The sequence below is a fragment of the Ooceraea biroi genome, chromosome 8 (genome assembly GCF_003672135.1).
Source record: "Ooceraea biroi isolate clonal line C1 chromosome 8, Obir_v5.4, whole genome shotgun sequence".
In the NCBI taxonomy this organism is placed as follows: Eukaryota; Metazoa; Arthropoda; class Insecta; order Hymenoptera; family Formicidae; genus Ooceraea; species Ooceraea biroi.
The window spans coordinates 15,597,585-15,608,343 of NC_039513.1; the positions used below are offsets into that span (position 1 = coordinate 15,597,585).

General features: G+C 46.5%; 1 protein-coding gene across 1 annotated transcript; it reads right to left on the bottom strand.

The window, feature by feature from the left end:
• Window positions 1-5,116: 5,116 nt before the first annotated feature.
• LOC105280199 (forkhead box protein D3) lies at window positions 5,117-10,323 on the bottom strand. Its single transcript, XM_011340526.3, has one exon. It carries the CDS (start codon window positions 8,704-8,706, stop codon window positions 7,597-7,599), a length of 1,110 nt encoding a protein of 369 aa, XP_011338828.1. The 5' UTR covers window positions 8,707-10,323; the 3' UTR covers window positions 5,117-7,596.
• Window positions 10,324-10,759: the final 436 nt, after the last annotated feature.

Sequence of the window (10,759 nt, forward strand, 5' to 3'; positions counted from 1 at the left end):
ATAATGAATAATCTTCTCAATCCTTGAAATAATAATATAAATTGAAAGTGAATGATTATCTTGGTTCTCTCGAAATTAATTATTAAAAGAAAATCTAAGTTTTGCAGATGCTCAAAGAATCACGTCAAGACAATGCGTTTGACATTTCCATTTAAGGAAATATGCGTGAATAGAAAATATTTAAAAAATTGAGGAAAATATCTGTATAAGGGTTGGAAATGAGTTGTTCAATTACGTGAAAAAACAATACATTAAAGTACATATCCATTATGATGTCGTAATTAAAATCGTGCAGGAGGAGACTAAGCGGAGCTAGTCTCTCTCGAATGAAATTCGCCGGCTCTTTGTCGTCGCAGCAACGACGACGGCAAGGAAGCCGGGAAGAAATCAATGCTGAAGGATAACACGCGTCCTTGCTCAGGGACGAGCAGTCTCCGGCTGGCGCTCTCGAGAGACCTCGACCATGCGAAAACTTTGTCCAAGAATCTAATATCATCCTTGGCTCGCACACATTCTCAGGATTCCATAGTACGCCGGGACAGTACGGCGGCAGTTGTACGGTACACGATGTCCTTCTTGCGCTCGGGGAGCATGACAGGATTTCATCCCTTAATCATCTCAAGGCCCTTGTAATTGTGGAATACCGTTTCGAATTATCTGTTTCCTAATTCCTGCTGCCCGTTGCTCCATTTTACACATCTTCTTTCTTTATCGTATTTCCTCTAAAAAGCATAATTGTAACTGATTCTTTGAAGAAACTGCCGTATAATAGTATTTGAGATAGTGATATCGGTGATATCTCCGAGTCAGTTTTCTAAAGAATACTCGCCACAACTCGGAGCTTTCATATTATTGCCTATTACAGTGCTCTCAATCCTCCTTTTGTTTTTTTCCAAGACTCTCACCGCATGTACATAGTCAGACGGAAACTTCTAAAGCGCAAAAACCTAATATGATTTACGGGTGGTAAGCGTGCTTACGCACGCACGCATGCAGGAGTAGGGACCACACGTGTCCTTACATTCCAAGGATACACCGACGCGGGATGGATTCTGCGACTTCCGCGCGGAGAGCCAACGCGGAGGATCACAGGAGAGGAGAGGATCCGGGCGGGGAGGGTGGGACAGGACAACCAGGGTAAGAGGTGGGGATAGAGAGGAGCAAAGAGAGGGAGGGAGAGAGAAAGAGAGTGAGTGAGACTTGCAGAAGCGGCGGGGAAGGGCGGGTTGCTATCTTAGCCACCACAAAGCAGTGATAACATTTTCCCTCCCGGACAGAAGCCTAGCCACCCTTCTCGTCGCGCCCAGGTCGATATCCGGATAAGGCCGGTTGCCAGGGCAACCGGAAGGCCACGCCCGCGCCTCCGAAACATGGCTGCCGCCGCCGTCGCCGTGCCGCTTCCGGTCGCGCAAGAGGAAGGGTGAGCGGCGTGCACCCCCGCAGCCTCCCACTCTCGCTCCCTCTCTGTCCCTCTTGCTACACGAGGCTGGGCGAGGTGGTTAGATTGAAGGGAAGGGGTGGAGGGCGCGGAAGGATAAAACGCGAGAGGCTCGAATTATCATAATATTGGTCATTGCTTGCTGCCTTTCTCCCTCTCCCTCTCTCTCGCCCTCTCTTTCCCTCGTACTCGGGAAAGCTGGAAAGCGAAGTAGCTGACTACCAGATCTCTCCCTTGTGTGTACACCGTCCCGGCGACTTATTACCACTCCACCCCGTCGAAGCGCAGTGTTGCGCGTGTACGTGTGTCCGTTGCTAATGCTCTCTTCGTCCCTCACCTCCTTCGCTTTCCTCGACCACTCTCGCGCGACAATGAAAATCTTTTCGTCGTTTCTCTCTTTAGCGCGTAATTGCTAAGTTTCCACGGCAAAACCGAGCGCGCGGATGATCCGTGCGCGTCTCTTTGACTTCGCCACTTCGCTAATCCTCTGATGGCCCAATGACGCGGTTGGACTTTTCGAGACTCTCTTTTGGCTAACGATCGCTTCCACATCGTTTTCGTATTTCTGTACCTGGTATTAGTCACGTGTTCTTTTCTAACTATGACTAAATATGAACGTGCAAATTATCACAATTATTCTGTTTGTCGTTTTAGACGTAGGAGACGCGAAGCTTCCTTCCTTAAATATAATCTTGCGACAATTGGATTATCCTGAAGGAGGCTCCAACTTACTCGTGACATACATTTTGCACTTTGCGACATTGTGGCGTCGTACCGGTTCAAACTCGCAAGGGCCTCCGTACTCGTGCACATCCACGTAACGCCATTAGCTTTTACCACCGGGTTGTCAACATCCCCGTATGACTAGGTTGTTTATCACCGACCTAAAAGATTTTCCACTGTTCTGCAGGATCGCATTTAGGAATTCCTCATTTGAACGCTCGAACCTGATCTTTCCAGTTCAGAGCTCAGCTTCAGCATTTCAGATGTAAAACGTGATCTCAGATGTAAATCTTGAATTAAGCAACTCGCAATCGCTGACGGAAAGCCGTCACGGAGCGAGCGGAGACTCTAAGCGCGACCTCGATTCGAGGATCCCGGCAGGATCGGCTGCCAGGTTGATGATTACATTTCCGCGCTTCACGGATACGCCCGACGGATCAGAGGGCCTTCTCTCCTCGCATAATGAACCTCGTTCCCATCGCTCCTAATTGTCAACCACCGGCACGTTATTTACCCCCTGAGCGAGCCGAGTTATGAAAGGGGGAAACACGAGACTCACCACCTCCACCGTCTCCTCCGCCACCTCCGCCACCATTCCCATGAATACGCACGGGGGCCCTTTGGCACGATCGAGCGCGCGCGCGCGCGCTTGTATCCGTGGTGACAATGCAAACCGAAACAAACACTTAGCGGCACGTGAGCGACACGTGGCCGCCAGGATATATTACATTCCGAATGCACACACACTTGACGGACGATTAAAGGGGTGTTGCACGCGCGAAGAACCACGATCGTGACAACGATACGATCGTCTCATCGCCGTCCTCCACCGCCCCCGTTTCCCCCGTCAGCTACTTATCGTGCTCGTTGTGCCTTCAACGTTATACGCTTGCAACGGATTCATCAGCTGGTAGGACTCTCGATTCGATTCCTGGGATTTTCAAGGGATGAGAGAACGTGAAAACAGAATTGTATTGTTTCAAATTAGTCGATAGAATAATAGTTATTATTATAAATAATAATTATTTATAATACATTTCTCCGAAAGAAATTTGGTCGCGTAAATCAGTGCAATTTATGTACCTTCATATTATTGATCACATACTTTGAAATTGTAATTACTCAAATTAAAATAAAATCGTGTATTCTTATTATATATTCAATTAGAGAAATTTTAATTGCAAATGTTGGTTGTGTCTTAATTAGGAAAAGCTCGAGTGACTGCATGAGATTGATTTTCGTCTCATGATCTCACGATTGCCTGGATTACGCAACATCACAACTAAATTCGCGATAACATGTCGACATGACCGTCGTAAATGATTAATCGCCCTTAAGATTGTTGTTTGATCAATCGCGTCGAGTTGAAGTTTTCCACCGAATGTAAATTATTGCTAAGTGTTTACACGCGATTTAGTCTGCCTCCTTACTTATCTTCGAATTTCCTTTCCTCGACCCTGGGCGCCTTATCGCATGCGCGATTATTTTATCGGCCGCGATACTGCGTTTACCTACGTGCAACGTGTTTGAGATAATGCAATAATAGTTGCTTTTGTAAACTGTAATATCGTCGTTATTCGGAGCACGCGTGAACCTCGCGTATGCGCGCCGTATATCTTAACGAAGTCAGCGATTTCACAATTTTCCTGCAGAATTAGCTTCTTCGTCGCACAATTGTTATTTGCTGCTGCATGTATCTTCTTTCTCGTCTTGAAAAGAATGAGAAAGATAAGACCAATATTACACGCCTGTCGGACTTGCTCAGTGGCTCGACGTTAATTATTGAATGTAGAATAGATTATGAGGAAACATTTTAAGAATTGCACAAGATGCATATCATACATCTCCGATAACAAATTAATGTGTCTGACAGTCTTATCACATGGCAAATCCAACATGAATCTGAGGCTTCGCAATATCGCGATTCTGGCTTAGTTCCATATTGGTATTGGAGGTGCAGGGATACGAATGCTAATTCACATTATCGCTTTCCTGCGATCATCACAATAATGGATTGCCGCTGCGATGATCCTCGCATCGCGTAATAATCGCATTAACAACGTACAAAACCGACATAAATAATAAAAAATGTTCGATGAAAAAGAAATCATACAAACCGATTCTCTGCAGTTTCAGTGAATCGCGTACGCGCTTCATATTGAACGTTAAAATTATCGTCGCGAATCATCATGCGACACCCTCGATTCCGCGTGCACTCGCGTGCATCGTGCGTAAGACGGTGCAATAATAGTTGTTTTGCAGGCCGTGTTATCACCATCGCTCCCACGTGTCGTAAATTGTCTCCGTCACGAGAGAGACACGCGCAAAGGGAAAGACGCGACAGAGAAAGAGAGAAGAGCGAAGGGGGGGAACGGAGGGATTAGAAAGAAGGCGCGTTTCGACGCTCGCGTGAATCGCCGCGAGATGCGGCGGCGGCCGTTATCCTCGTCACGATCGAGGAATGTAATATCGTCACCCCAAGCGACAAGAGTTGCCTTCGTATCGCCGTTTAGAATACCGTCGTCGAGGGCGGGTGGGACACGGGGACGGGGATTAAACTGCAATGAAAATCCACTCATTCTCCTCCAGTCCGCCACCACCCTCGCCGCCCTTGCCCTCTTCCCTCCGCTCCGTATTGCTAGCGCCGAGAGAGGCGGGTAAACAAGATATTGCTTTGTGCACTTTCCTCGTCCATCGTTTCCGCTTTACCGTTTCATCGTCGACTTTTTTCGTGCGCCTTTCTCGCGTTATCGCCTTATCTCGCGTCGCATACTTCCTCGCCAAAGCGTGCGACCGAATTGCTCATTTCCTTCTCTTCCGGGTGATCGACGGATTCATCCGGCGCACGAGCTTTGTTTCTCTTAATTATCACCCTAATATGGAAGGGGGGTAGACCAACTGAGATAGGATAAGGAATAATAAAAGGGACGATGAAGAAGATGAGAAAGAGTCACGTATACTTAACGATATACTTTATTGTTTTTATTATTACATGTTATTATAAATCTATCATCTTGACACATACAATACTCACTAAGATCTACAGACGATTTCTTTGTTAACGATAGGATGCGTAGCCTATAACTAAACATATATCTTGACTTCGCTGCTTACCCTTAGCGGAGGAACAAAGTGAAGTACTGCATTGTTTCGTAAGGATCGAGAGATGTACAAGATTTAGTGAAACATGCTGTACGTATAATTTAAACTGAATGGTCATTTATTACAAGATCTTCACGTTTTGAGTACGATTTTATTTAGCGAATACAGAGAAATTTTATCAAACAATCTTCCCAACAATTTCTACCAATTTTCCACAGAATTTATTTATAATTTCACAATTCTCAATTTTTTATTAATAAAAACTCTTTCGACAAGTTATACTTTCCGAATGCGTAATTCTTTCTAAAAACCTTGGTCTTATTTATCTGTGTTGAAACATTTGGAAAATTAAAGATCACGTGATCGTTCTCTTATCGCGTAAAAATGTAGGATTAAAAGCGTGTAGGGGGTTGTCGTATTATTCAAAGCGGGCGATCGCTTGATCGTGCGAGAGACGGAAGATCTGCCTTAATCGTTAAAAGTACTACATAGGTATTCACAATTACGTGTGGATCGACGCTACGGATTCGACTGTATGTACACCAAACGTCTACTTGACCGCTTACGGCTAAATGGGGGTTGGGGGCGGGCGGCTTTACATTAAATCCACTGAAGAAAGGTGCTCCCCGCTATAACAGAGTGCTGCGCATATATTTGTTCGGGACTCGTATTTACAATGCCGATATTAATCGACCATATAGAAGCGGAACCTAAGTTCACCTAACCGGCAGGGCCGGGCAACGAAAGTGAAATCAGAGGGGTGCGCGGACAACTTATATACGTACGCAACGAACTTGGTTCGCAAAAAACCGTGCGACGAGTGGAAGTAAATTATCGTTCGATCTCTCTGCTCGCTAAAACGAGATTCGTAGCAATTACGTGTGTGATATGATGTTACATAACGTAGCGACTAATATCGATATTACCGATATTACTGTCCATGTTACCAAAACGATTAACAGAATGAAATGCTATGTAAAGAAACTTATGATGGATCACTTTTTAACAAAGACATTTAAAAATGTATTTTTCGCTATAATATAACTAAAAGATATAATAAATTTTAATTTCTCGAAAGGCTCGAAAGGAAGATAAAAAGAATTCTGTAATTTTGAGATACATACAATTTTATATTAGCGATTAATGTTTGTAAAAATGTCTACGCGATATTTGTCGCATTGTTACAACATGAAAAACTTTGACCTCGTTGACGCGAAATTTGTATCGCCTTTAGGTACGCATTTACTTCCACTAGTCGTTTTAAGAAATGCGACAAGAAATGTGTTAACTAAAAACGCTACGCTATTGCACTACGCCTTTTTACAAAGATGCAGGATGCATTATATATTTTCCTCGATATACATTTTCTCATTAAATCGACTCATACACATCTTTCTATAGTTTCTGTGATTCGTCTCAATTACTCGGTAAGAAACGATCACCTGGAATTTCGTGCCAGGATTCAATTGATTACGTGAACTATGAATCTCGTCATGTCTTACCGAATAAAAGCTAGAATTGTAGATAACACAGATAACGCCTGAATTTCTCGATTTCGCACGTTCTTCTTATCATCTGCAATCGCTGAGCAATTTGCAATTCGTGAAAATGTACGGTTAACGTATGCAGAGCAAATATCCAGCCGTTTTCGGAAATCAATATTGAAGTCTCGTAAAACGCATGTTGAATGTAACAATCCCATTATGGATAAATGCTGTCCAAATGATACAAAAAGTATATTTTCAGTATGATATAAAACAGGAGAAATAAAACATGCTTTTTTAAAAATATTTTTCGAAAAATTCAGAGCTAAATAGATAGAGAGATAAATAGATAGAATAAAAATTTTGTTTTAATTCTATCTATTTAATATCTATTTTCTTTTTTCGAAAGGAATATGGAAATTACAGTTGGTTATAATTCATGAAGAAAAACGAAAATCTTAATTTCCAAGTTGGCATACCATATCTAATTGCCGTGTTAAAGTATTTATTTCATTTGGACAGTATTGATCAGCTGCTAAACGACATCGATTACCATCACTTCCGGAACGAGTCGTCCATCGCGCAACGATTACTTCAAACCCTTTCAAGTCTTCTTGAGGACCTCTTCAAGGTATTCTTACAGCCGTGGCAAAGTCTAGGTAGCGACGCACGGTTCACCAACATGATCTCGATATTATTCGTCACTATTCGATCACGCGATGTACGTAGTTCAGCGTTCACTTTGCGATTTGATCGCTCTCTTTGCCAAGGCGTGGGGAAACCGATCAACTTCGCGCTCCAAGAAGTCATGATCCTTCATCCTTCCTCGACGGCTCCAGAAGTAGGCCCCTAGACTAGTGGCGAGAAGGCGGACGCCTGACTCCTGATCTCTCTGTGCTCGGATGGACTGAGGTCCAGCAACGCGCCACAGTTCTGATCGCTGCCAGCCTGCTTGCCGATCAGCGCGTCGATGCTGAAGTTGCGCTTCTTGTCAACGCTGGTCGCGTGACTGCTCGGCAGCGTCGTGATCCTGGCAGGGATTGGGTCGAGCTGTCTGATCGGCGGTGCAGTGATGGGCACCGGTTTGTAAAGTGGCGGCGGCGGTTCCAGGAAGCCGCCGAGCTTCAGCGCCTCCAAGGTTGTTGGTGAGAAGTCCAGCAATGGCAAGCCAGGCGGCGGCGACAGGTAAGCTGCCCCAGGATAGGCCAGAGCACCAGGGTGACCACCGCCACTACCCGGACAGGGTCCCCGATCGCCGCAGATAGCGAAGGTGGCCATAATCGCGCGATCTCGCAGCACATAGTGCGGCGGCGGCCTCTTGTACCGCTTCCTGCGTCTCAGGAAGCTACCGTTGTCGAACATGTCCTCCGCGAGCGGATCCAGCGTCCAGTAGTTACCCTTGCCGGGGTTCCCAGGCTCGCGTGGGATCTTGATGAAGCAGTCGTTGAGCGACAGGTTGTGCCTGATCGAGTTCTGCCAGGCGGGGAACTTATCGTGGTAGTAGGGAAAGCGGGACATGATGAACTCGCAGATGCCGCTCAGCGTCAGCTTCTTCTGCGGCGACTGCAGGATCGCCATGGTGATCAGCGCAATGTACGAGTACGGCGGTTTTATCAGGGATGACGACATCTTGTCGGAACCGTAGCTGGACTGACCGGAACCGCTTGACTTGCTGGACTGATTCGTCGCTGACATCATCGAATACGTCTTCTTCGCGGAGGAACGTCCGCTACCACCGCCGCCACCGCGATTCCTGCCGGCCGACGGCGTCGGCGTCGGCGTCGGTATCGGCGAGCAGCTCGGCATCACCGGACTCGACGACGTCTGCGACGGCGGCGACAGGTCGTTCTTGTCGAGACTCACCGGGTCCACGATCATGCTGCTGCTGTCCGAGTCCCGGTCGCTGTCCGCGCAGCCGTCGCACGACAGGTTCGACATCATCATCGCACGTGGCTCCATCGTGATCGCCGCCTCATGAGCGTAATGACCTGCACGTCTATTTCGTCGTCGGCCGGTCGACCGACTCTGCGAGCTCGCCGCTCGCTCTCATTCTCTCATCGTCCGAAAGTTAAATCCTCTCTGGAGATTGTCCTCGCAGAACCAGTAGAATATTAATGTCTTCTTCTCGATGTTACTTCTTGGGATGTAACCTTGTTCTCCAGAAGATGCAAATCTTTTATGGTTGTCTTTGAAAATGAGACTTGTCGCAGTGACGTTTGAGTTCAATATTTTTTTGTATAAAACTTTTAAATTCTTTGATTATTAACAAGAATCTCCCTTTTGTTAGAGAAGATTTTATTCATGAGGAAACAGCGTATCGCAAATATTAGATCAATAATACCAAGTATCAAGTTGTTGGGAGAATACGAAGTGCTTCACATCCTACAAAACATTCTTTCCCCAAGGAAATTATATAAATCGTATCTGTATTTTCTCAATACAGTCTGTGAGAAGTAAACTTCGGTCGTCACATAGAATGTAACAAGATTGCACGTAAATTCACGCAATCATTTCAGTTTCAACAAACAGTCGCTCTGCAACAACCGTTCAGGTAAAAATTTTGATCACCATGTACAGTCACTTTCAGTTCTTAAAAAACAAGATCCGAGCCGCGCTACTTATTTGACACAGTGTCGCAGTAATAACTGCGATGTTGCTGCACCAGCCGCGGAAGCGTCTTTCACTCTTGTGCTTGCGTTTGATGCACCCGTTCCGATTTTTCCAATGAAAAAACGTTCGTCGTCAGTAAAGACACGCGATGTGATTTCTGCCGCGATATATTTCAGCGAAACGACTGTCGCGCTCTATCCGTCACTCTGCCCTCCGCCTAACGAATGCTATCTTACGCTAATAGTTTGTTTCCACAACGATAACGGGGAATTTTTTGCTTCTCGCCGTACTTCTTCGTCTTGCTTCAGGCCGCGACGCGCACGTCGTCAGTCCGACGAGGCATCGTCAGGGATGTCTCTCGCGATCCATCCGCAAGGAGAGACACGTTTCATCCTGCAAGACGTCCAATTGGATGTGCTTGGATGGATCTCCGGAACTTTCGAATTCTCTCCCTCTCTTTTTCACTCGCTAAAAATAATCTCACGCGGTCACGAGATCGATCGATCTTTCCTCTTCATCAGAGAATCAACAAAACTTGAATCTTCATTCGACGGCGTCCTCTTCTAGAGTTTGATCCGTGATTTTATATCAAGGACCCGCTCGCGATGACGAATCCCTCGCGACGTCCTCGGGAAGCGTCATGTGAGCATCCCTCTGATGCTGACGCGCTTCTTTGAGGTTAAAATCGGTCCGGAATATCGAGATGTCGCGAGTTCGCGACGAAGGGTACACGATCGCGAGCGTAGGATCGTCTACGGGGTGAGATCGAGGCTCGAATTGATTCGAAGCGGCCGTTCCGGTGCTATGTGGGCGGACCAATGGGCGGGTATTTTGACCCCCACTCAGTTTCGCACCCCGTTAGGGCGAAGCCACCCCACCGCGCCGCTCTGGCCCGTCGTTTCCACCCTGCGAGAGCGGAGAAGCGACGCGGCGACGGGGTGGAAACCCCGGAGGGGGCTAGGACGGGAGTTAGGAAAATAGCGGGATAGTTAAAGGGACTTTCGCGAAGCGGGGGTGGCTGGAGAGGGCGGAAGGGCGAAATTGTAACACTCCGAAGGCTGATTTGCTTTGAGCGGCGTGATGACGATGGAGCGCGAACGTTGCGGATCTACGAGCAGTCGCCGGCGACGCGACCTTCTCCGTCGAGCGATTGCTCTCTCGCCCGCGGACACCAATTTTGCGACGCGGCTCCATCCCCTTTTTTGCAAACGGCGTGGCACAATCGCAAAACCAGGAAGTGGTCCAATTTGGCTATCTGGAAAATTGTGGAAACGTATCTTTTGTCTGCCTAATTTCGCCTACGTGGGATGATGCTCAAATGTCTTCGCTTCTTCTTACTATCGACATGCATATCTTATAAAGTATCAAAATTGATACCTTATTCTACTTGCTATTAAAAGTA